We start from the raw sequence: 26,136 nt of genomic DNA, 5'->3' as shown, positions 1-26,136 counted from the left end.
CCTGAATATTTAGGGCGCAGTTCCTGAGCCGGGCTGGTTGAACCAGACAGTTTACGCGTTCACGTGTCTCCCACGTGTTGTACAACCCGGCCCCGCCCACAGGCTGGACTCTTTTAAAACGACAGCATTGGGTCAAAGCAGAGACGACGGTGCACTGTCAACTTGGCGATTTTGTCCCCCCCATTGACGAAATTGTTCTGGTGTGGTTTGGGAGTTTTTTGGTATTTGGGGACTCCAAAGTGAAAGCATATATTGCATATTCTCACTGAGCAACAGCGGTGACTGTTGACAGGTCCGCCCCGCCCAAAGGCAGTCAAAGGCCGGCAGGAACCAATCAGCTTGCGAGCCGCGATACCGCGGGGTATTTGCGTTTTAGAGCTCTAAAACGCAAATGTTTCTTAATCTTCTGTTAGCCTGGATAAAAGAGGAGGTGCGTTTATATTTTATTGTTACTCTGTTGATGTTTATTAATAAAAGGGATTCGCTTACAATTATTAGTAAATAATTCATCAGCCTAACGTACTGCTGTTCTCAGTTGCTATTACATTTAGGCTCCAGAAGAGGGTGATACTCGGGAAATGTTCATTTGTTCTCATTTTAAGAAGTTCTCAACTGCCAATGTGTGATGGTAGAACTTTGAGGCGCTGGCCGAGATAAAAATCCTAAATTGTATTTTGGTTAAATTGTGGCCAATTTAAAATGACCAAACCAATAATTAATCATTCTTAAAGCAATTAGGTGTTTTTATTCACTTTTCTGGTCTGTCCTAGGGGTTTATGTTTTTACCTGCTGTAACAGGAAAATCATAAAGCAATCCATCTGTGTGTTGAAGTCATTTTAATGAAACGAGCACATCGAAAGAACCATGAAGCCGATGTAGCAGTTCTTTGGGTTATACACTGGCGGTTGGGTTGCTTTGTGGTGATGTTGCATCTACAGTGGGAACACAAGCAAGTCTACAAGCACTGAACTTAATCAACAATTCTTGCCAACATTTAGCTGTTAAATAGGCTCAAACAGAGGGAGATGAATTGGACATGAAGCTGCTTTATGGACTTTACAAGATTTTGTAACTTTGTTTTTTTTGTCCCCCCGCCCCCAAATGGACAACTTTTAATTGAAAAAATGTCCCAAAAGAATCCACTATCAAGTTTTCTCATATCAAAAATATATATAATGGATCTATGGCTACACAAAGGGAGAGGATGCACACACAATACCCAAATATGTACAAGTGGGAATTAGCAAATTCTTTATATTTACAAGCATGACGCGACTTGTGCTAACTCCCCACAAAAGAAAAAAGTACGCCCGAGGGGAGGTCAGCATGGGCCATGTCAGGAATTGTCATTACTAGAGGGGGGTGGGGGGCACCACATGAAGATTCCTGCAGGGAGCAGAAGAAAAGGGGATGTTAGTTGAATTCATTTCATAAAACCATAAAACACAACACGTGAAGCGGCAATGCTACGAACCAACTTTTTCTGGAGACTAATGTCTCTGGACTTTGGAGCTTTTGCCGTTGCCGGAATCCTCGCAGTGACGCTTGCTGCTCACGGGAGCGCTGGAGTGGTGCTCAGGCCCTGCAGAGACAGAAGGGTTCAAGAAAGGATGCTTTTCAATACATCTTCCACCTCGCCAAATGATGAATGCAATACATGTTCCGTGTGGTGTGGGGGGGCTGAGCAGAACGGAGGAAAGGACACCCAAGGAGGTCCCTGTCCGTCACGGATGACCAGCATCGTCTGGTGCATAGCATCATCCCCAGAAGAGCAGTTTCAGTGACAGATTACTATCACCGTCCTGCTCCTCTGAAAGACTAAGCAGATCAAGAGAAATTCCCATGGAGACGAATCAAGTATCGATCCATCTATGGCAGGAGTCGGGAACCTTTTTGGCTAAGAGAGCCATGAAGGCCAGATATTTTAAAATGTATATCTGTGAGAGCCATATACATTTTTTAAACATTGAATGCAATAAAATGTGTGCATTTTTATGTAAGACCAACAGTTTTAGATATAATGGGCTCTAATTACGTAGACCAGGCACACTACCCCACGCCAATGGGGTGTGGCCAGCACACTTTCGTGAGCAGCGCAGTGTCCAATAATAAATCAAATACTTGCTGCCATTAATGCAACTTCTGCTGCTGCATGGTTTCACCGTACTCCGTACACATATTTCATTCTTTTGGCCATCTTCACCAGAAGGCTTGGTTCTGCAGCTTTAGCTAGGTGACTATTTGACTAAAGGAGGAAAGTTTACATTTACATGTTTTTTTGACATCTCAGTGACCGAGGTAGACTACAGCATTACCCAGTAATAATCAAGTTTTGGTGTTTGACCTGGAAAATATCATCAGGAAAGATGGATATGGTTGGCCGTATTGCAGTAGAAAATAGATGGACAGATTAAAATGCATAAGAAAGTTGTTGATTATTTTTAACACGTCATTTGTGTGATGTTTACTTTAAAATGTTAGCAAAAATACATTTTTATTGTGGTAAGAAACGCTTGAGAGCCAGATACAGTCATCAAAAGAGCCCTACCTGGCTCCCGAGCCATAGGTTCCCTACCTCTGATCTATGGTATGGAAAACAGTGGGGCTATCTCGATGGATACGGAAAAGGCGTTCTGGGTGGGAAAACCTGAAAACACCGGCTTTCGTGTCCACATCGACGCCTGATGACGTCAGCGCCCCCCCCATGTGACCAGAAGTGAGCTTTGATGACTCACCCCAGTCAACATCCTCCTATTATTTAAATTTTCCTGATTTTAAGTGACCTTCTAAATGTAGATGGTCATCAAACAGAACAACACTTGGTCACGGTGCAACAAAACAAAAAAAACATAACACATCCACAGCAAGTTCCAGCATCACATAGTAAGTCAACAACTACTACGACGTGAGTGATAGACAGTAACGACAGTAAGCGCTAATCACATCCATCTTATTTACAAATGCCCAAGGCATGCTGGGTATTCGAGCGGCAACAACAATATGAGCTATAAATGAACTATGAGCAATAAAACATTAGATATTAAGAGTATGTTGACTCTTTATTTTTTAAACTTCTCTCACAACCTAATCAAGGAAAAATGTGGAAAACGCAGCAAAAGAGTACTACTACTGTACTTTATATGCCCTGCATGTGTTCTGTGTACAGAGCGAGTTCCTGTAGCTCTAGTTCTAGTTGGTCTAGTTCAGGGGTCAGCAACCCACGGCTCCATTGCCACATGTGGCTCTTCAGCCTCTTTGTTGTGGCTCCATTCGCAATGCTCAGGTATTTTGTTTTAACACCCGAATGGGGAAAATACGCATCTTTGTAATAAGCTTTGGAAAAAAAAATCTGACTTTCAATTAAAATCTTTGGAGACTTGCAATTCGGCAATATTTCTTCAGGTGTTGGGTTTAACCAAGATGATTATATTTTTCTTTAGTGAGCGAGGGGGTAAAATGGCTCTTTTGACAGTAAAGGTTGCCGACCCTTGATCTAGTTCTACTCGAGTTCACCCTGCACCAGCACCACCTAGTGGCCTGAAGGTGTGAACTGAATTATGGTTTACCGTGGTCACCTTTACCTTTCTGAAGCGCGGGACTGTGTCGGCTTTGAGGGTAACACATCATGCCGGCGCTGACATAACCTGGAACATGAACAAGCACGTATCACAGCGGCGCCCCAACTTGACTGCAAAATCAAACTATGCAGGGGACACTTTGATATTGGGGGGGGGGGCACTCGTGTAAATTCTCTATCTTATTATCATTAGACTTTTCAATAAAGCCCCGCCTACCCTGCTGATGGGCGGCCATGCTGCTCTGGGAGTCCCCCTGCAGGTACATCATGACGCCGCTTTGCCAGTCTCCTTGGGACTGCGCCGGCATCTGATAGCCTGGAAGTACACAAATAACAGGACGTCACGAATGAGCAGAGAAAGAGAGAGAGCGCTTCGACGCCGTCTTACCCGATGGACCTGTGGTGTCATGAGGCGCGTCAACCGAGTATCCCATCACGTCCGAGGACGGCTTGGTGTTGCTGTTTCCATTGGAGGTGGAGGGAACAGACGCCAGCAGACCTGCAGAATCAGACGTAGGGATAAGCCTTCACAGCCAGAGGTCTTGGTTCCTGCCGAGGTTCCTGGTCCTCACCGAGGCCTCGGTAGCAGGAGAGCTGCTGGTAGATCTGCTTCATGCGCTCAATGTTGAGGCGGCTGGCCTCAGCGTGGTGCACCATGGGCTTGGGGTAATGCACGCCGATGATGCATTTGGCCGCCTTTTGCACAGCCTCCGGAGCGTTCCAGGGATCGTAGATGTACTTGGCCGGGAATCCCCTCAGGATGGGCAGGTAGCGCCTGTGTGATGAGGCAGATTGGTTAGCTGAATTTCACTTTTTTTGACTCCTCTCCCACAGTCTGTCACAATTACACGCATATGGCTAACTACAATAAACATGACCCCCCAGAATCCACGGCCACCACAGGTAGATTCCAGTCCTGTATGGAGTGTGCGACACACCTTATGTAGTCTCCATTGGGGTCGGTGCGGCGCCCGAAGCCGACGGGGCAGTAGCAGTGGAAGAACTGCTGGAAGAAGGAGCTGCAGGAGAGCCACATCCAGCTGCCGGCGTTCACGCTCCAGTCGGCGTCCAGCAGCAGCTCCTCAAACACCTCCACAACACACGCAAAAGTGAGATCTTCTCCACTTTGAAGTGAAGTCAATCTTCTCTCGTCTCACCTTCATGCCTTCCTCCCAGCTGATCCACAGGTCCCCTCGTGTCAGGAAGCAGGCCACGGCGTGCCGGGCCAGGTGGTGGATCCAGCCCTCCTGCCTCAGCTGGGTCATGATGGCGTCAATCCAGGGGAAGCCGGTGCGGCCCTCGGCCCATTTGGCCAGCGCCTCGGCATTGCGGTCCCACGGGATTTGCACGCAGATGGGGTTGCTCTCCATCTTGTCGAAGCAGGGGTTGTTGGTGGCCGCCGTGTAGAAGAACTCGCGCCACAGCAGCTGGCCGTAGAGCGAAAGCGGGGGCGAGCTGTTCTTCTTCACCTGTGGGGGAGCGGTTCATGGATCGAGTCGGAGGAGAATCGGTGTTTGTCTGCAGACGTACCTTCCTGTAGAGGTCGGTGAGCTTGAAGTAAAACAGCCGACAGGAGAGGCAACCAAAGCGCAGGTACGGGCTGAGGCCGGTGGGGCTGGCCAGAAGAGAGTTGGCGTTCATTCTGGGACGCTCAAAGTTGGCCACCCAAGCCTGAGGGGCGACAATGAGTGTACATGCCAGTCAACTTGGACCACAGAGATCTACTGGAGTCTTTAACCTCTTAAGCCCCAAGTCTTTTCAGCCTGTGTTTGAACACCGCCAAAGTTGAGGACCGTCACACATTTTCTGACTGGCCCAGATTTTGGCGGCAACTGAAACGCAGCTTCACCGTGTTTATGTGCCTCGAGATGTGCTAGACCACGAAAAAAGACTTGTACACACGACTATTCTCTCATTACAGGGACATGAGTACTGTACTAAGATGCTCATATTTCCTGGTTCTAGTCAGGACTCGAGCATCAGCATTGTGGACGCACTGCAGCGGTCTTGCAACTCGATTTGAGAGGGCCGATACAGTAGTCTGGCCTGCTGGAGACCAGGCATAGATCAGACCCTCGAAATCAGGCTTAGACACTAGTCCATTGACTTTGGCAAGGTTTATTTTGAGGTTATTGATTTCATGTGGCTGTTGAAGTTCAGATCTGAGGACGTTATTAGCCCGAGGTCTCGCTAGATTAAAGGTTCTGAAATAAATCTCCTCAATACTAAATAAGTACTAAATACTCCTAAATACTCCCGAGTACTAAATAATTAATCAATCACAGCATAAATGACAATTGCCATGTGTGTGCACGTCTGTTTCCCTCATCTCCCTCTTCCAAACAGGCCTAATGAGGTACACTCCTTTTGTCAGCCGTACAGCACAGCCTCTTTTGGGTGGAGGCGTGGCCGGTAGCTTACACACAGAGTACAGAAAGGTGTAGCCTCGTCAGGAGCATTGAAGGTTACATCGTAATAATTAAATGAGTAGATTGCAATTTATGGACTTGAGTTCCACCCTCGGCCATCTCTGTGTGGAGTTTGCATGTTCTCCCTGTGCATGCGTTGGTATACTCTGCACATACTCCGGTTCCCACCCCCATTCCAAAAACATGCTAGGTTAATTGGCCACTCCGGATTGTCCATAGGTATGAATGTGGGTGGGAATGGTCGTTTGTCTATATGTGCCCTGTGATTGGCTGGCTCGCCCGAAAAAGGTTGTTTGTCTATTGTGCCCTGTGATTGGCTGGCCACCAGTCCAGGGTGTACCCCGCCTCTCGCCCGAAGACAGCTGGGATAGGCTCCAGCAACCCCCGCGACCCTCGTGAGGATAAGTGGTAGAAAATGAATGAATGAATGAAAAGTGAAGAAAATATGATATTTCTTACACACATTGGACACGTGTGAGCAAATATTTCACACTATCTAATACCGTGTGGCAAAATAATGCATGTTCAGTCGTGATATTTCTCTGAGTAAACACTGGTGTATGGATGGCTCTGTCTCTGAATGCAACATCTGCGCTGAATGACTGATACGTCAATCTAAAGCTTACAGCCAATAAAAATGAGATCCAGCCTGCAAAATTCTAAGGAAGTTTGACTTTCTGGGCCTATCATGGGGAAAGGGTGGACGAAGGTAAAACGTGGATCTGAGGTTAAATATTTCAATTGACCCACCTTCCTCTCCAGATGCCTCTCCAGCCGTGTGAGAGCTTCGGTTTCTCCTCCCGGCCACACGGCCGACGACAATCCTTCTGTGTCGAACCCTGCAAGAGGACCATCACGTGATACCAAGTTCACCGGCTCTTCGGCATCATCCCCGTCGTCACTCACCCAGCTCCTCCAGCGACGGTACCCCAAATTTGTCGTCGTGGTCGTCGGACAGCGGCGTGGAGCACTTCCCCATGATCTCGGCCGTGATGAATTCGGCGGGCACTTCCACAGCGTCCATTCGGCTAATGAGGGTCTGGAAGCGCTTGTAGGTGAGGGGGGACTGACCCCCGTTCAACTCGATGATCCTACAAGGGGGGAATTAGACATGATTGGTGGGTGGCTGGGGGGGTGAGGTGGTCGGGGGAACTCACCTGTCCAAGTCATAGAGCGTGTGGGAAATGCGGACCGTCACCTCCACGCCAGCCTCGGAGGCCAGCTTCTTAATGGCGGCATCTCGCTCCTTCCCAAAGGGCTCGGAGTCGTACTCGTAGGACAGACGAGATATCTTCCACTCCTGGGGAAGAGAAAGAAAAGAGATTATTTGGATGTGTGCGTGTGGGGATGGGGGGGGGGGGGGTATATGTAACGCTTAAACGGGATAACGGCCTCACCTTGAAGAGTCTGGGAAAGACATCAGTGGGCTGGCCTCTTATCACAAAAAGGCGGGAATTGAGCTTACGGAGGCTGGAGTCCAAATCCTCCAGACTCTGCAACAGGAACCTAAAAAGGACAAAATGACATCTGTTCACCCCTCATGTTTGATAGAGGACACGTTCATATGTGTACTTCACTGCCTTTTTTTGGCACATTTGCATATTATGCACAGGCATGTGTGTGTGTGTGTGTGTCAGGTTAGCGTATGTGGAGGAAACACACACAAATAAGTGAAACTGTTGCCATAGGAACTAAAGTTGGTAGGTGGAAGCCTTTCTATTAACACAACGTTCCCTCCACGATCGAGGTACACATGGATATTATTAATGAATCGATACTTCCTGTGAGGTACGATATCAAATACAAACATTATTCATCTAGGGCTGGGCGATTCTGATGATGTATTTCTATTGGTTTTATGACTGAAAGTCACAAAGGGAGTGCTGACATAGCATGCATGTTTTTTTTGTTAGGATTTTAGGGAAACCAAAGCCAAAAAAATTAAGCCCTTTTGAAGTCATTTTAGATTTGTAAGACTTGACAATTTTTGGGGTACACCAACTAACTCTGAATGGGTGTCCAAAGTGTGGCCGGGGGCCCCTTTTCGAGGGTGTGGATGTTGTGCTGAGTACATATCGACCTACAAGCTCAGTTTGAATGAACGATTTAAACTGTAACACATCCTCAAATGGGTTGATGTCACCTTTCCCTTGAAACCTCCTAACTTCCTAACTTTCCTTGGCTTTGGGGGGGGGGGGGGGGCAACCACGAGCCCCTCGACACCATTGGTGTGGATATCAGACAGGGGCGGCTTTGTACAGATTAGTGCTCACAGTTATTCCGTGGTGTGGAGATAGCTGTGGAGTGCGGGGGGGGGGGGGGGGGGGGGTCGTTGTTGCAGAAGTAGGTCACAAAGACAGGAAGGAGGCAGGAGGGTGGCGAGTTTACTAACACACTGACCCACTTGAGTCACATCACCGGCGTATGGTGGGGGGTACTTTAAGTCCAGAAGAAAAACATGCCTGGCAAATCACAACCAAGAGTCCACCATGTGAAGTTTTGACAAGTCCTCGGTGCCGGTTGCTGTCTTTCATGCGTAACGACAGCATCTGCTCACCCCTGGCTCCCGTTATGTAACGACAACATGACGCTCTGTTGCAGCAAGGGGGCGCCCTCACATTAAATATGTCCTGGATGTTCCACATGACGAAGCTGTACAATTTGCCGACTTAAGTGTTAGTTACCAGTCACACTGACCCGTCAAACACCCTATTTAGGAAGAAGCTAGCTGAATGAGCGTCTGACGAAAGGCAGCACCAACATAGCCGGGAAAGCACGTGACTACAGGAAGCAGGCGAAATGTTACATCTATAAAGTTAACAGGGACAGTGGTCACTACAGTGGACAGCTATTCAAAAGCTGTGTTCTCCTATATGAATGAGTCTTAATGTCACAGTTGCGCATCAGTCACTACAGTGGACACTAGTGTGTCACGCCATACACTGTCACTCATTGGTCAACTTTTGTAAATGCAAAAAAAAAAACCTTCCAAAAACAAGATGGCCAAAAAAAAATGCAGATGTGTCGTGCAGGGGAGGAATATCTGTCCATTTCTTCTATTCTAGGAGACTCTTGCAGGGGAAATAAATATTGGGACATCAAGCAACAACTAAGAATATAATTGTTAAAATATCCAAGTATTGATGTTGTGATTGATCACTTGTCCACTAAATTGGACATTGTGCATCGGGAGCTGTATTTTGACTACAATTTATAGTATTGCTTAAATTCTGTTGTTTTTGATAATACTTAATTTGCAGTAACTTTTTTGGCTGAAAATCAATTAAGTTTTTATTATAACAATATTTTATGGATTTTAGTCCAAGTTGAGGATGCTGAGAAAGATGGGGAAGCTGGAGAAGATGAGGATGCGGAAGGATGTCCTACCTGACAAAGCTCAAGAACACACAAAAAAGGCAGAAATGTCTGGAAAAGCAAGCCAATGAGCTTGAGGGAGACCTGACTCCTTTTTAGGAGCATGGAAAGTGAATATTGAGGGAACAGACCCAATTTCTTCCTGCATATATTTCCAGAAGATCTGATTGATGAAATGGTGCTCAAATCAAACCTCTATTTACAGCAAATCATGTATTTTTTTTTACAAATTGTAAAATGAAGCAGTTTCGAGGAATTGATAAGTAGTAGTAATAGGCAATTGATTCAGAAAAAGTGATTTTTTTCTTTGGTTAAATGTTTTTGCAGTACATTTCGCAATTTTGGAATGTTAAAAATTTTAAAGATCAAACAAATATATGTTTTATGCTGTTACAATATTTATTTTTATTGGTTCACTTACAACTATGTTTCATCAGTCGTTCAAATGCATGTTGTCCACTCTAATGGACAGGTCAGCAACTCCTTGAAAAATGTATGACTTTTGGTAATGGTAATAGTTTTATTTCATTTGAACATGCATCAGATTACAATTGAGTGCATCCCATAATCAGTTCCCAGTTCCACATGTCCAAAAGGAGTAGGAAGAAGCAAAGCTTATTAAATCCTACCCCTCCATCTGGCACTTTTACAACCAGTAACTGTTACATTTGTTCACCTCCTAATATAATTTACGTTTTTTTCAATGAATTTTTATTTATTTTATTTTATTTTTTTTATTATTTTTTTATTAATTATTTATTATTTGTCACATACCGAAGTACGAGGTGATATGACAATACAATTACATAATGGGTACAATAGTAACTGTCAATATAGTAATATACATATAGCACATCATGACTGGTTCAAGACTCTTCATCCTTGTATTTAGCAAACATCAACTGCTTGTATTGTTTCTTGAATTGGCTCATCGTTGTGCATTGTTTGATTTCCTTACTCAATCCATTCCATAGTTTGATTCCACATACTGAAATGCTATGGCTTTTTAACGTAGCCCTGGCATATAAGTGTTTCAAATTTAGTTCTTCCCTGAGATCATATTAATCCTGTCTTGTAAAGAAGTATTGGAGGACATTTTTAGGTAATAGGTTATTTTTAGCCTTGTGCATTATTTTAGCTGTTTTAAAAATGAAGGTTATAATTTTTTTTCCATGCCTAAAGTGTCACAAAAACACTTCAAAAAATCCTAAAGCAGGTTATCATAATGTGTGCATGAAAGGGTTAAATCACCAACATCATGGAAAAAACAAAAAAAATAACATCAGCACAAACAAGAAAAATCTTATGTTAACGTTCATTGATTATGTATTTTCTTTCCTTCTATCGATGAAGAAAGGATATTAGAAAACGTTGACATGCGCACATGGAAAATAAGGCTCAGAAATCAGCTTGTTACGGTGAATGGTGCTCATGCATAGCTGAAACTAATAAATAATGACCATTATCTTCCACGTGGGCATCCCATGGAAGCCTTAAGGACCCATGGATGACCTCTCATTCCAACATCTTTTCAAATCTTTGGGGAAGACAGAAAGAACACTCGGGCCTCTGTGAGACTGCAAACACCAAAATCTACCTAGCAACTGCAAAATTAAAAACATACAAGGCCAGACAGCACACAAAGGACGCAACTACAAGCATTTGCATCAACTGCTAGTATTTTCCAAGTGTCAATAAGACTCTGTAGACAATACTGGGTTGGACTCACCTCCACCTGTTGATCCCGACGTTGGACGAGCCAGCAAACCAGGGGTCAAGAATGTAGATGCAGCGGACGGTGTCGGCCCCCAGCAGAGACTCCTTTAGGGATGGGTTGTCGTGGAGCCGCAAGCCCTTCCTGAACCAGTGGATCGTATTAACGACCATCACTCCAATGGATGGAGATCTTCTGTTTTCAAATGTTATCTTCTTCACTCAGACTTAGCTACGCGGTATGCTAATGTATGCTAACGTCCAGGCACAACACTGTGTGAATACAATTGAAGTTTATGATCTCAATCTATGCGGAGTTAACCTTGCTCCAATAAAACCTTTTCCATGGTGACAAAGAACTTGGACCGCGTTGGAGGCTGAAGCATTTGGTCAACAGACGCTCTCCGGCAACGTGACTGGAAACCCGGCGGGGGTTAGGACCTGCGCGGTGCAAACGCTAACCCGCCTGGTTGTATAACTTGTTTGTCAAAATGGTGAAAAAAAGAACAAAATGTTTCAGCGGGTCCAGATCATTTATACACAACTGCACTCCGTAGACATTGTCTTATCAAGGATGTACAACAGACAAACTGTAACTGACTTGTTATTTGAGCGTAATGGTGTCGCCAGCGAGGCTTGTGGAAAGCTGGTTATGTAAATACACTGAATAACGGCGATTAAGTCACAAAAAGACGACTGATTATAACACGGAGAACAACTTAGCTCTTCCAAACTCCCCTCGGGTCTTTGTCACTCGTCTCCGGTGGTGGAGTAGATGTTTTGGTGGCTAAAAAAAGCTTGATTTCCCCGCAGCAAAGCACACGAATGGCTGCTCGCTTCTGGCGCCGCACCTTCAGCCTTGGCTCCGCCTATTTGCTGACGCACGGACCTCCGCGCTTTCTTATTGGTCCATATGGCAATGCGTGTCCGGCAACGTGGTCACGTTTCTACAGCGTGCTTTTCTCCACGCTTCAAAAGAACACAATAGCTGTGACGTAGTGTAATGTGCTGCAGTATGGGACATACATATGTTTGAAATGAATACAGTAAAAAATGAGTATTGATTCAAAATGGTCACATTGTAGCTGCTACAGTGTTGTGCTTGAGTCTGTATATGTATTTACAAGGCCGCCTAGGTAGGGGGCAGTAGTGGTTCGTGTGCCCATTTTGGCTGGAGTTGACGTCTATAGTTCAGTACGTCTATGTAAACATTTTCTAACAAACCAAAACTTACATTGCAACCCAATAAAGGCACAGTTTATTCACTTGCACACATGCAAACACGAATTATAGTCACGCTCCTGCCATGACGTGTAAACACAACTATTTATCATGCCGTCAGTCGTTTGTTTATTGCCAAAGAAAATGGTTGAGCACATGGAGTCTTGCAAGACGCTGAAGTGAAGGTATGGACACTCTTGCTTGTTGTAATGAATAGATTAATACGGTTTGTAATAAGTTTGGAATAACTGTTTCCTCGAATATTCATTTAAATTCAAATACAGCTCCAAGTTTTGTTTCCCAAAACAAGCTAGCGATATTTATGCATGTATTCGTCATTCTATGCCATACAAATGCCCTTCTGGCTGTTGCTTCCAATGTTGCGCTCAATTATGAATAAAAAATGCGTCACGTTTGTACCTTATATAAATACGGTACAGTAATTATGTAAGGCAAAAATGCAGCCGTGGGTGGATAGTGACAGATACGGCCACTGAGTGTCAGTAAAACTCCACAACAGCCGACTGTTTGAGAATTACCGCTTTAGAATTTGCTCCAGAAATATCACACATTTTGGATATTTTTGAATTAAACAAAACATGCATGCCTTTGACTAAAACGTCCAGGTGAAAAAGTAAGCCGTTTTAGTTTATAAACACCTCAATTACTATCATACTCATATCATGCACATTCTGGATTTATTAATCTTACTGGGAGGAAGCATGATGATGATATGCTGTTACCAGGCAACAGGTTTTAATAAATGATCTTTGCAGGGATGCATCTGACAGCTGGCCACTTGCTGCACCTGTTATTCAGCAAGATGTGGTCTTGTTGTATCAGGTGCAAGTGTCACTAATAAACCCCTTACCCTGGCTATGGCCAGATGTTGCGAGGTTCAAATATGGCGGGTGGATCACACATGGCCCGTTAAGATGGGGCCGAATGCTGTTGTGAGAAGTCGACTGGGCTGTAGGTATACACATCCAAATTTCAAAAGTTCTGTTATTAATTTCCAATAATAAGCGAACAACCCCTGCAAACGGACCCTGGACCGCACTTTGGCCTTGTGTACCTTGATCCTTGGCCTGTCCTGTGAAAGATTGTTTTAATGAATTGTCATAAAATGACGGCCTCACATGTACACTGTTTATTCCGTCTCCCGTTGTTTCTGCGGGTCCGCTTGCAGGGCTGCCAATCAACAAGGATGAAGGTGCTCCAGACTCCTCCTCCCTCCTCGCAGAAAGAAGTTGAGGGTGTGTGTGGAGGATCTCCACGCAGACGTTCAAGCATCGAGTTGGTCACTCAGCCCTCACGTTGCGCCATTCCCGGGTACTTTTGAGCAACCGGATGCGGCTCGGAGGACGGTGAAAGGTGGAAGCACCAGCAGGAGCAGGAGGACCGGATGGCTTCGTAGGAGAGAGAGCAGCGTACCCAACAGTATGCGGCGCAGCGATGGCAGGCAATGGTAAGACCGCGGTGAGGACGCTGGAGGACTTAACACTCGATTCCGGTTATGGTGGCGCCGCGGACTCGGTCAGGTCGTCCAGCGTGTCGCTGTGCTGCTCCGACCCGCCTCAGTCCTTCTCGCATGGGGGCAACCGCTGGCATCTGACGGAATCCATGCACAGCCGACAGAACAGTTTAGAAACGGTCAACACCGTCCTGGCCGAGGACACGGAGGTGCTGGAGTGCGCGGCCCAGTGCGCCAAGCTGCCCGAGCTGGAGGACGTGCCGTGGAGCCTGGCCGAGGTGGAGGGCGCGCTGCGGCGGGACGAGGAGTTGCTGGCCGCCGGAGAGCGTCCGCCTCCGGAGGTCCTGGCGCGTCTCTCGGCGATCGTCAGCCGCGCGTTGGTGCGTGTGGCCCGGGAGGCGCAGCGGCTCAGCTTACGCTACGCCAAGTGCACCAAGCTGGAGATCCAGAGCGCAGTCAAGGTGGTCCTCTCCTGGACCATCTCCGTCAACTGCATCGCGGCCGCGCTGAGCGCGCTGTCCCTGTACAACATGAGCACCGGGGACAAGTTCAGCCGTGGCAAGTCGGCGCGTTGCGGGCTCATCCTCTCCGTGGGGAAGTTCTTCAGGTGGATGGTGGACAGCCGCATGGCGCTCCGGATCCACGAACACGCCGCCATCTACCTGACGGCGTGCGTGGAGAGCCTCTTCAGGGAGGTGTTCGGCCGCGTCCTGCGCAGCGCGCTGCTGCAGAGGGACAACGGCGTTCCCAAGTTGAGCCTGGAGGCTCTGGAGCAAGCCGTCGGCGGGGACGCGGAGATTTGGGGGCTGCTGCAGCCCTACCAGCACCTCATCTGTGCCAAGAACTCTAGCGGTAAGCCCTGTTTACGTATTATTCACTGAAATGACGCTTTCTTTGCTTCCTTTGCAATAAGTCCATCAACTAAGCTGTTTGTCTTTAATGGGGCAGCGGCCCCAAGGGACGCTAAATATAGGTACGAAGGAGCAACGATACATTCTGATACATTCCTTAAGTCTTGTTATCGTTCCCTGGATGGTCCATATAGTTTACAGTATGTTCCCAATGTGTCACATCTACTAAAGTACAACTACTTTCTGTTTCTGTGTTGTTGTACAAAGGCAGTTCATTTGGACGTGTCTATGTTATAATACATTTAAAATACATTTATTACAAAAAAAACAGCAAAATTGGGGGTGGAGGTGCATAAAATGCATACTGTAGGGATAAAAAGTTTACATTTTAATGCTAATAACAGATAGCTGCCAGGCAGGCTGATTTTTACTTGAACTCTCAGGAGTACACATCGTTGTATCCGCAGTCTACGCCAAGAAGACAAAGACGCACAGGTGCGGCCCAGACCTCACGCTACGTAGTTGTTTTTGAACGATGATAATCGGTCACGCAAAACTAGACTGGTGATCAGGAATATTCACTAAAAAATTGTCATTTGTACGCGAAAGTAAACAGGCAGAAAAAAACCCTGGTCACCAATCAATCAAAGCAGGAGCGGCTGTCGCAGCTGGAGGGGTTGGGGGAAGGTAAGCCAATATTGTCATCAAGTAGCCAGCTGACCTCAAAGACACAGATCATGGCTTTGAAAATTCCTACACAGGCCTCGGACATTTCAGTACTGTTACTGTTACGTTACTGTTAAGTTTCAGGAAGATAAAAAAGAAAAGATACGAAAGATACATTTCACTTTGACACAAATATTTTTTGCTTTTGTGACAGCTCAACTATCTAAACAACTATACAGTCACAAAAAGGGTTGTTTTACATCAGAATAATAATTCATTTACAAATAAAATACCACTATTTACAGGTTTCACATTTAGTACTGAACAATGTGTGCACATGTGTGTGTGTATGCGTTAAATGAGACCTATGATGCTTTACCCCTGACCTATAAATGTAGTTAGATTGTTGTATTCTGGTGTTAAACCGTGCCAAAGTTTCAGATAAGGAGGTTTGGGCATTTGGAAGTGAGGGTGGAATACATTAAAACAGATGGGAAGCCTGAAATCCAAAGAAGTACAGCTGGATAGGTGCAGATTCTGGAAGAACTAGAAAGCTTTGTGTGCTGGTTATTGTGTGTAGCTGCACTATAAGAGTCCACAACTCAATACAAAGGGTTAAAAAATAAGCACAATAGGCCCCTTTTCAAATGTTCCTGCAATACTAACCTTCTGCACGTCACACACACTTCCTTCTTCCTGTCATGTGTGACTTTTCCCTTTAGGCCAGAGGTAGGGAACCTATGGCTCGGGAGCCAGGTAGGGCTCTTTTGATGACTGTATCTGGCTCTCAAGCGTTTCTTACCACAATAAAAATGTATTTTTGCTAACATTTTAAAGTAAACATCACAGAAATGACGTGTTAAAAATAATCAACAACTTTCTTATGCATTTTAATCCGTCCATCTATTTTCTACTGCAATACGGCCAACCATATCCATCTTTCCTGATGATATTTTCCAGGTCAAACACCAAAACTCGATTATTACTGGGTAATGCGGTAGTCTACCTCGGTCATTGAGATGTCAACATGTAAATATAAACTTTCCTCCTTTAGTCAAATAGTCACCTAGCTAAAGCTGCAGAACCAAGCCTTCTGACGAAGATGGCCAAAAGAATGAAATACGTGTACTGAATACGGTTCAAAACTATGCAGCAGCAGAAGTTGCATTAATGGCAGCAAGTATTTGATTTATTATTGGACACTGCGCTGCTCACGAAAGTATGCTGGCCACACCCCATTGGCGTGGGGTAGTGTGCCTGGTCTACGTAATTAGAGCCCATTATATCTAAAACTGTTGGTCTTACATAAAAATGCACACATTTTATTGCATTCAATGTTTAAAAAAATGTATATGGCTCTCACAGATATACATTTTAAAATATCTGGCCTTCATGGCTCTCTTAGCCAAAAAGGTTCCCGACCCCTGCTTTAGGCGATCACTTCCGTGCACTGCACTTCTTGTGGCGTTTTTATGGTTTAAAATTGCTCTGAAGTGAAATCCCTTAGTGGAGAGTTGCTTCTTGTGCAAACAAACATAAAAGCCATATCTTGTTGGGATCGGACGTCTGCGTTGTAACTGTCTTTGGTAATGATGGAGTTAAAATGACACGGGCCTTGGTTGGAAAATATCTGCACAGTTCTATCTTTTGGCAATCTTGAGTCCATTTTCCCCCTTGATTGCAGTCATGGAAGTGATCTTGGCGCACCAACCAACGTGTCATGTGATCAAATTATTATCATTACCGCCAGGCGTTCATTAGGCCAGCTAATGATGATGGTGTGTGGCCTTGTTCTTGTGTGTGTTGTGAGACAAACTCAATCCTGAGTCGTAATGAGACACATCCACGACTCAGCGGGGAGAATTAAGTCCAGACAAAGATGTTTCTCTTTGTGTGCGCTGTCTTCAGGAGGGGGGAACCACATCATTAATGCCACATGCAGATGTTTGCCAATCCATCATCTCCTGGGTGAAGTGACACAGGAACCACGTCTTTAAACCAAGAGTGTCCAAAATATGGCCTGGGGGCCGTGAATACAAACGCAATCTAACTAGAAACTCAAAAAAGTAGGAAGAATTGGAGGTGAAAAAGTGACTAATTAGTACTTACACCAATACAACGCTTCTGAATTGTTTTCTGTCATGAATACGGGTTTTAACATTAGTAGAGCCCTCTAGACATGACATAACACCCCTATAGTCACCTTTACCTTCAGATTACCCAATATAGTAGAACATATAGATATGGATATATGTGTCAAAGTTCGTATGTGTCACATTTGTGCTCCCTAGTGGACCTTAATGGCAGGCATACAGGAAGTGACGTCAGAGGGGAGACTTGAATTTGAACTATTGGGTTATGGCCCAAACCGGCTACAAATTCATAACAAATGTACATGGAACATTTTGGTATTTAGCTTACAGCGTTCTAAATCTCCTGTAACAGCATTAGAGTCCTGTAGACATGAAATAATATTTGAATAATTATAATGTAATTGACTGTATTCAAACAAAAAAGTGCTGATTTATTATTTTAAATCTAGTGGTGTGACAAAGTGTTTGATTTCTTATTTTTATGCGTGTTTGTCACACTTACATGTTTCCGATCATCAAACAAATGTATAAATATAAATAAATATAAATATTAGTCAATGACAACACAACTCAACATAAAATGCATTTTTTAATGATGAAGGGAGAAAAAAAAGTCCAAACCTCCATGGCCCTGTGTGAAAAAGCGATTAGTACGGGACTCCAGCCAACCACAGTAAGAGCCATTATCCACAAGTGGCCAAAACATGGAACAGTGGTGAACCTTCCCAGGAGTGGCCGGCCAACCAAAATGACCCCAAGAGCGCAGCCACGACTCATCCGAGAGGTCACAAAAGACCCCACAACAACATCCCAAGAAGTGCAGGTCTCACTTGCCTCAGTTAAGGTCAGTGTTCATGACTCCAGATAAGAAAGACACTGGGCAAAAATGCAAAGAACATTAAGGCTGGTCTCCATTTTGCCAGAAAACATCTTGATGATCCCCAAGACCTTTGGGAAAATACTCTGTGGTCTGACCAGACAAAAATTGAATTTCCCATTACATCTAGCGTAAAAGTCATGAATACAACATGATAGCAAGAGTAAAATATGGTGGTGGTAGTGTGATGGTCTGGGGCTGTTTTGCTGCTTTAGGACCTGGAATACTTGCTGTGATAAATGGAAGCATGAATTCTGCTGTAGGAGAATGTCCGGCCATCTGTTGGGTTGTGCAGCAGGACAATGATCCAAAACACACCAGCAAGTCCACCTCTGAATGGCAGAAGAAAAACCAAATGAAGACTTTGGAGCGGCCTTGTCCAAGTCCTGAGCTGAATCCTATTGAGATGCTGTGGCATGACCTTCAAAAGGCTTCATGCTGGAAATGTGGCTGAATGACAACAATTCCTCCACAGAGCTGGAAGAGACTCATTGCATGTTATCACAAATGCTTGATTGCAGTTGTTGCCCTACCACTTATTAGCTTTAGGGGGGTATCACTTTTTCACACAGGGACATTTTTTTCTATTTCCAAACTGCATATAGTGTGTAGTTGTACTTATTAGCTTTAGGGGGATATCACTTTTTCTTTGGATGTTAAGTTAAGTTCAGTCTCTTCACTCAATTTTTTAAATGAATATCTGAGGGGTCCGAATACTCGCTAAATGTGGCGGAATATTCACTAAGCTGCCGACATGGATCCCTCCTGGTATGTCTTCTTATTCCCTGGCAAACCAGGTGCATTACACTGTGTATATACTGTTTGTATCCTGTGTTTATGAACGAGGACAAACAGGTCGCGCCAAATCTTTTATTTGGTTCTGATGCAGTTTTTAAATGACATGAATGCATCTTGACCTCAAGCAAAAGGAGGCTGGGTTCGTGCCAGTTGTGTTGATTTAAAAGAGGAAGCAGCTTGGCTGCTGATGTTTGGCTATTTGTGTACGTGTGTGTGTAGATGCTTTCACTATGACTGTCAGCTGTTGATGTGAGACAGCCTCATTATGCAAAACATGAAGGATCCGCTTTTTTGTAATGTTTTTGCTAATTGTGGCGGCGTCTGTTGCTGCAAATGAGCTTGGAGGAGGAAGGGAATCCCCTGGTCCTCCTGCGTCTCTCATACAGGCAGCCGCCGCTCTGTAATAAGATGTCAGACAGGAGGAGATTGTTCCAGACCAGGTGGAGGAATTGGGCTGAAATGGCGTTCTGATGTATTCTGTTCCTCTCTAACCCGACAGGTTCTTTTCTGAAGCACAGACCAAACTAGACGATGCCAGATGTCTTGTTCTTAGCAACTGTTCGACAATTGGCCAGCATGTTCTACGAAGCAATCATCTTGCAGATCCTTATCCATGCTCAAAGGCTCGGGCAGTGGCGTACACACTTTTCCACTACAAAGGGTGGCTTCCATAAAAAAAACATGTAAAAATATATAAAAACTTGAACATGAACATATATTTCTTTCCCTTTTCTGCACATTATAACACGAGAAAAACGAGCTAACAAATGCACATCATTGGGACACACCTATTTTGACTACGAAGCCCTCAAAAAACCCTCTTCCAAGGTTGCATGGTTTGATATCCATGCTGTGATCATGCATGAACACGTATACTGATGATAATATAATAGTTGCAGTATCTCGCCCGTTTTGGATGACTTAAAACTTGGCGCATTGATACATATAGTTATGCAAGCACAACAACAACAGCAGTGACAACCAGTGGCGTCATTAGGCCTATTTTAGGTTGTTCTTCAGTCCCCCTAAATAATTTGATATTCATTCATTCATTAAGTTTCTACCGCTTATCCTGGGTGCTGGAGCCTATCCCAGCTGTCTTCGGGCGAGAGGCAGCGTACACCCTGGACTGGTGGCCAGCCAATCACAGGGCACATATAGACAAACAACCATTCACACTCACATTCATACCTATGGACAATTTGGAGTCACCAATTAACCTAGCATGTTTTTGGAATGTGGGAGGAAACCGGAGTACTCGCATGCACGGGGAGAACATGCAAACTCCACACAGAGATGGCTGAGGGTGGGATAGAACTCCTAGCTGTGAAATCTGCGCACTAACCACTCTATCGCCATGCAGCCCTTAATTTGATATACGTATTTTATTGATTTTTAATTATTTTTAATTTTTTTTTTTTTTTACAAAAAATCTCAGACAAATTCCAAAAATCCACATAATAGGGTAAAAGCAGGCTAATATGCAAGCCAATAAGCAGGCCAATAAGCAGGCTAATACTAGCCTACTACTAGTAGTAGTAGTAATAATCAGAAGAAGAATAATGATAATAGTAATAATAATAGGCTAATGAATAATCTAATAATGATTTTTATATCATTGATCACAGTCCACTGGACAGAATTGTTGCAGAGCTTGAGCAGCGGTTTTGCAGTGTAGTTTTTGTGTACGTGTGTACATTTAACGGTGGCCTAAAACATCATCATTCATTCATTCATTCATTCATTCATCTCCAGGGGGCGAAGCACCCCCTGTCCTCAGAACCTAGTGACGCCTCTGGTGACAACACTTACAACTCTTCTTGGGATGGCTGTGTCTTCCAGCACAAGACGTGTGCTCCAGTCTTCAGGTAAAAAAATGCTGACGGCAAACCAGCATCCTGTTGAGTCTTTGTAGCCAAATTGAGAGCTAGGTATCCACTCTTCTGTTTGCGAATGATGCTGAGACTAGCAGCAGACTAGCGAGGCGTCATGTTAGTCTGCCAGATGAATATCGTTTATCATGTTAGTTGCTACAATAATAATATGGCTGTAGCTTGGTTAATATACATATCAGTAAATGGAACACAGATTTTTATATATTTTTTGAGGGCTTTATGTATAGGTATTTCTCATGACGTCCGTTGTTAGCTAGCTCATATTAACTAATTTTCTTGCACTAGAATGTACAGAAAAGGGAAATAAATATCTGTTCATGTTTCACATAAAAATTGGGAATGATGGGCAAAATTCCCCCAAAAGTGCACTTCCCCTTTAACAATGGCTACTTGTTGTAAATTGTCTTTGTTTTGTTTTTTTTAAACACGGAAGTCTGTTTTGTGTTGAAAAAGTGTTTCATAAACCAACATTTGCATCGAGCAAAGATATTATCCAGTCTCATGATGGTAGCTGGATTCAAACTTCATCATCAACGACAATGGGACACTTATCATAGATGAACCCTTCTTTCTATCCACCATTAAATGCGATTAATATTAACTGTGGACATAATATGATTAATCACATTTTAATATTTGTATTGATTGTATTGAATGCCAAAAGTTTTGACATTCCCTGGTAATCTAAATACTATAGAAATATCTTATAAACCAGTACTTTTTTCAGTTATATGTTCAAAGTCAAATGAAGTTGTGAGATGATGGCGTACTTAAAAAAAAAATCATAATCATCATAAATAAATAAACAATAATCAAAAGATGACATTATTCAAACATTTTATAAGCCAGTACATTTGTCTTATTTCTTTTTGTTGTTTTGCAAAGTCAAATATAGTTGTCGATAATGGATTACTTCAAGGAAAAAAAAATTCTGGTGACTAGAATTTATTTTTGCACACGCAATGTAGATTAATTGTAGATTAATTAATTATAAGCCAAAAATCAGTATGCAGATCAAAAAAGGTCTGCTGTAGGAAAAAGCCGAAAGAAACAAACAAATACATTAATGAATGAATATTTTTTATGAATTATTTTTTTCTAATATTTATTTAAGGATTTCTGGCTAATATTATGTATATTGTCAATGTATATATGCATATACAATAATGTATATATCAAATAAATCATCTATCTTAATGTTCTGATGCAGACCGTGTTTATGTAATTAATCAGTTCCAGGGTCAAACTGTGCCCTGACACGATATCATGTGTACTTGTAGCTTTATGTGCTTCCTCATTTAAATTTAGTAAATAGTTTAGTAAATAGTAAATTTAGAACATTTAGTGGTACGCTGCAGGTCGGAGCGTAGAAAGCCATCAGCCGCCCGACCGCGGGGCTGTCTGCTCCCGATGAGTTGATTGTGTCTGATTACGTCTCATTTGCTGCGACCTTCCCCAAGGAGCCTTGGCAAGATGACACAGCGTAATGTCATTGCATGGGCGGCCATAGTCGATTAAATTAGCGGCGGGATGCCTCCTCTGCCGACTTCCTCCCCTCCGCATCCTGACTTCCACGCCATATTTCATGCTGCCGTCTGCTAGGGGGCGACCTCGCCGTTTTGCATATTTATTTTTTAGGAAGCTCGACTCCTAATCATCCCGCCAAAGCCTTTGTCAGCATGTGGAGGTTGTTTCACAAAATAAAAGCCAGGCTGGGAAGTTCTTTCTTTATCTTAGGAGCCTCTCAGTTCATTTTTTCCTGCAGCCGGAGGACGGAATGTGGTTTAAATTGTAGGATCAGATCACCTTTCCATCCCTGGAAGATGTGAAGATGCAGAGGATGTTTCGGATGGATGAATCAGAGCGGAACCTCGACAGAATTCCCAAGCGGCTCCCTTTAATCAAAACTTGCTTAATGATATCCTACATACAAAACACTTCCCGCGTCTTTTTATTCTCCATTTTGCTATTTCTTATGGCCCAATTCCAGTCTTACACCAGTAATTGGACGGGAATGGCAACAAGTTCTGGAACAATAAACACACACATCACGCTAAAATGTTGCTTTCTTGTCTTGTTATTATCCTCATTGGCTTGGCAAGTTATTTCAGCAGCCCCCGTGAGAAACGTTTTTTCATGGACGCACTTTGACCCAAAAAAGTTCCCACACTGGAAAAGCGCCCATGGTACAAAACTAGAACATTTCAGTGATCAGGAAAACATGGAATCCCCCCAAATATTCCAATGTTAGGACATTCCAGATCATCAAACATTTGGATCGGGGCCCCCAGGGCCATTTGCTTCCCCAGCAGCAATGGAAAAATAAAGCCCCACCCCTGCCCGTCTAGTTCCTCATCGGACACCGGGGAAGAACCAAACAAATCAGGTCAGAACAAGTGGATCTTCTACTGCTTTCCAAATTGTCCAGGAGCTATTTGTCCGTCCCAACAACAAGTCCCCCCCCCCCCCCCACCCTGAACGAGTGTTCAGCACAGCAGGTGACATTAGAACAGCAGAGCAGTCGGCTTCTTCCTGAATTTGGAAACAATTTTAAAAGGGTAGAAGTTGTTTTCCACTTTCTGCTCCTCACTCCTGTATTAGCCTAGCTGCTAGCTAATTCATATTAGCAGTATGTTTAGCAGACAGGAATATAAACAAACATTGATTCCACTGTCCACTTTAACGTTGTTGTTGCTGTACTGTATTTTTTACAGCAGTAATTATTGTTGAATTGTTTGACTCCACCACTGAACCACTGCTATTGGAATAGCATAGCTGATGTGAAAGTGTGAGGAAAGTTGTTTTTGAAAAGTTGTTCTGTTTTAAGATGGCAAAAAGAATGATGAAGAAGTGGTGCATAGTAAAAAAGACAAACAGTACTTTAGTTGAATTTACTGCCAAGTGCCTAGAAGGAATAAAGCCAAATCCTTTTTGTAGGACCATACTGAATTCCATGTTTTCCCTTTGCTTATTTGCATCATGTTGAATTGCATCATATCGCAAGAAATTGCACCATATCATATCGGATTGCATTGATTTGAACTAAATGATGTTGCATCGTATTTATAGGTTATAACATGGTTTGTCTGGTATCAGGCCCAGTATCATGCCCCCGCGTGCCAGTATCAGCTGATACTGACACTTGGGGGCATGATACCTGGCAAACCATGACAGACAAACCATGTGATGATTTTATTATCACATACTATTTCATCAAAAGACCATTTTGTTTCTAGAAAATGTTCAGTTTATTACATGTACTATATCTAAACAGTGTAAACTGTGTGTTCACGCTGGTGCGCTGTTCTCTGATTGGTTGTTTCACGGGCACGATACCAGAGCAGCGCGCTCTGAGTGGACAGCTACGGGGGCTGATACTGGACATGGTTTAACTCTATATTTTATCAGTATCACTGCCCTGGGCTTTGACACAGTATCATTTGGGCCTTTTCCCGTATCATTCATGGGCGCTTTCTAGGGTACAGGGCCAATTAATACTGTCGTATGTGATAATGTATGGTATCGTGAAGAGGGTGAATCGTATCGCATCGTATCGCCAGAAAATTCCATGTATGGTTAAAGTATCGTATGGCTGGCAGTGCATCGGGACGCGTATCGAATCGTCCACAGTGCTGAGATTCACACCCCTAAGCAGCATGTCTTACGCTTTCAAATTGTCACACACGCGTCTTACATGCACATTTTTGATGCGTTACGCGTCAATTCAGCAGCATGCTAGTAGACCTCATTTGGGAGTTGCCAAATGCCAACTCGAAATTGTCCATAGGTATGAAGTTTGATTAAAATGTAAACAATCTTATAGAAAAACACTTCAATAAAATAAATATAAGATGACATTATTATTTATTACTACTATTTATTATTAATAAATATAAATCAAATAGTATATTCTCTTTTTAAAATACAGCAGCAGTCTATGGGGCTTGCATGCTGAGCAAGTGTATCTATAGAAAAAGTTCAATCTAATGTTCAATCTTCAGCAGTCTCTCTGTAGCACAGGCTAGCGCCCTTAGCGCTTCCATCTCACGTACGCCATGACGACAGACGTAAACATGGTTGATACCGTCAGCAATTTACATTACAGCAACCTTTTATACCGAGAGCGAAAAAGGCAGCCTCTCCTCTGGTCACTCGGCGTAGCGAAGGAGTGCTCAATGCTAGCTAAATGTATTTTCAGCCTGTTCATCATAACGTCGCTTGTCTGCCAGAGTATGGTCTTGCTGAGGTCTTACCCAGCATCCCGCGGGAAACACTGCCATCCGGATCGTACATGGAAATGAAAGCCAATGTGGGTCAGTGGCTTCTAAATTGTCCCGGCTCGGCATCCCACTGCGTGGTCAATACTGTTATCACATTGGCGCCCCCCCCGAGGCTGTGTGTCGCACCGTGCCGCTCCAAAAGACCCATGTTTATCGCCTCCGTCTGACCACTTTTGACCCTGTGGCGCTGGGTTGCGATACCGACACAACGGGTGGCGAACATAGCAACCAGGGCCAAAAAAAATACACCAAACAAAATGAATGAAAGCAGCAGCGAGGTGTCAACACGAGCCAGTTGTAGTGAGCTGGCGTATTGAGCAGCAGGAGGAGATGACATCATGACATGTTGTCAGCTACTCCAGTAATCATCCTTTCTTCTTCTTCCTCTCTTCATCCCAAACACACAAACTCGAAAGTGTTCCATTCATGCCTGACGCACAATGACTCATGCAGGCCAGTGGAACATTTTCACTTTTATTTTCTTCTTTTGGAGATGTGACAGAAAAACGCCAAGGCGGTCCATCGAGAGCAAACTCCTATTTGGGCGCGGCAACATGCTTTCTGCGTGTTTCTACTGTGTTTCAGCACTATGGACACCTATGGCTAGTAGCCAGTAAGCTAGCGAGCCAACCAGTAAGCCAGTTCATTTTCTCCCTTTTTAGTCGGTAACTGATATTTTCCTGAAACTTTCCTATGTTCCCTGCTGAAAGAAATAGCATAGGCTAGCATTGGCCAGCATATGTTGTGTTTTTGTACTGGTCTGGAGGACCAGCATAGACCAGATACCGGCATGACCAGCAGGAATACACAATGTATGCTGGTCTATGCTGGGCTAATGGATATGCTAATGGTTATGCTAATGGTATGCGTAGACCTGCATACGTTG

The 26,136-nt window shown here is 44.0% G+C and overlaps 2 protein-coding genes across 4 annotated transcripts in view; one reads left to right on the top strand and one right to left on the bottom strand.

Annotated features, from left to right (window-relative positions):
• Positions 1-818: 818 nt before the first annotated feature.
• On the bottom strand, positions 819-11,954 carry cry1a (cryptochrome circadian regulator 1a). Its single transcript, XM_058065785.1, has 14 exons — positions 11,112-11,954; positions 7,405-7,513; positions 7,165-7,307; positions 6,914-7,098; positions 6,758-6,846; positions 5,109-5,249; positions 4,736-5,047; positions 4,517-4,668; positions 4,151-4,353; positions 3,967-4,077; positions 3,796-3,894; positions 3,583-3,645; positions 1,476-1,583; positions 819-1,387 (listed from the first exon to the last, which is right to left on the bottom strand). Exons 1-13 carry the CDS (start codon positions 11,267-11,269, stop codon positions 1,492-1,494), a joined length of 1,857 nt encoding a protein of 618 aa, XP_057921768.1. The 5' UTR covers positions 11,270-11,954; the 3' UTR covers positions 819-1,387; positions 1,476-1,491.
• Positions 11,955-12,294: 340 nt separating this feature from the next.
• Positions 12,295-26,136, top strand: part of LOC131124858 (ankyrin repeat and BTB/POZ domain-containing protein 3-A-like) — a 101,667-nt gene continuing 87,825 nt past the window's right edge. For 2 of the 3 annotated variants that reach the window (XM_058065761.1, XM_058065760.1), the window contains exons 1-2: positions 12,295-12,501; positions 13,506-14,642. In XM_058065761.1, the coding sequence (XP_057921744.1) occupies positions 13,772-14,642 (871 nt within the window). In that variant the 5' untranslated portion in view covers positions 12,295-12,501; positions 13,506-13,771. The remainder of the gene's footprint in view (positions 12,502-13,505; positions 14,643-26,136) is intronic. The other variant, XM_058065762.1, reaches the window with a different exon arrangement.

The sequence above is a fragment of the Doryrhamphus excisus genome, chromosome 3, assembly GCF_030265055.1.
Source record: "Doryrhamphus excisus isolate RoL2022-K1 chromosome 3, RoL_Dexc_1.0, whole genome shotgun sequence".
Classification (NCBI taxonomy): Eukaryota; Metazoa; Chordata; class Actinopteri; order Syngnathiformes; family Syngnathidae; genus Doryrhamphus; species Doryrhamphus excisus.
This window is presented reverse-complemented; position numbering and strand designations above follow the sequence as displayed.

Excerpts from the sequence above, each read along its gene's own strand:
- cry1a (XM_058065785.1), bottom strand. The coding sequence starts at position 11,269 with ATGGTCGTTAATACGATCCACTGGTTCAGGAAGGGCTTGCGGCTCCAC. Across the intron at positions 7,308-7,404 it reads TCTTTCCCAGACTCTTCAAG|GAGTGGAAGATATCTCGTCT; the intron begins GTGAGGCCGTTA and ends TCTCTTCCCCAG. Across the intron at positions 5,250-6,757 it reads AGAGGCATCTGGAGAGGAAG|GCTTGGGTGGCCAACTTTGA; the intron begins GTGGGTCAATTG and ends GTCGCCCCTCAG.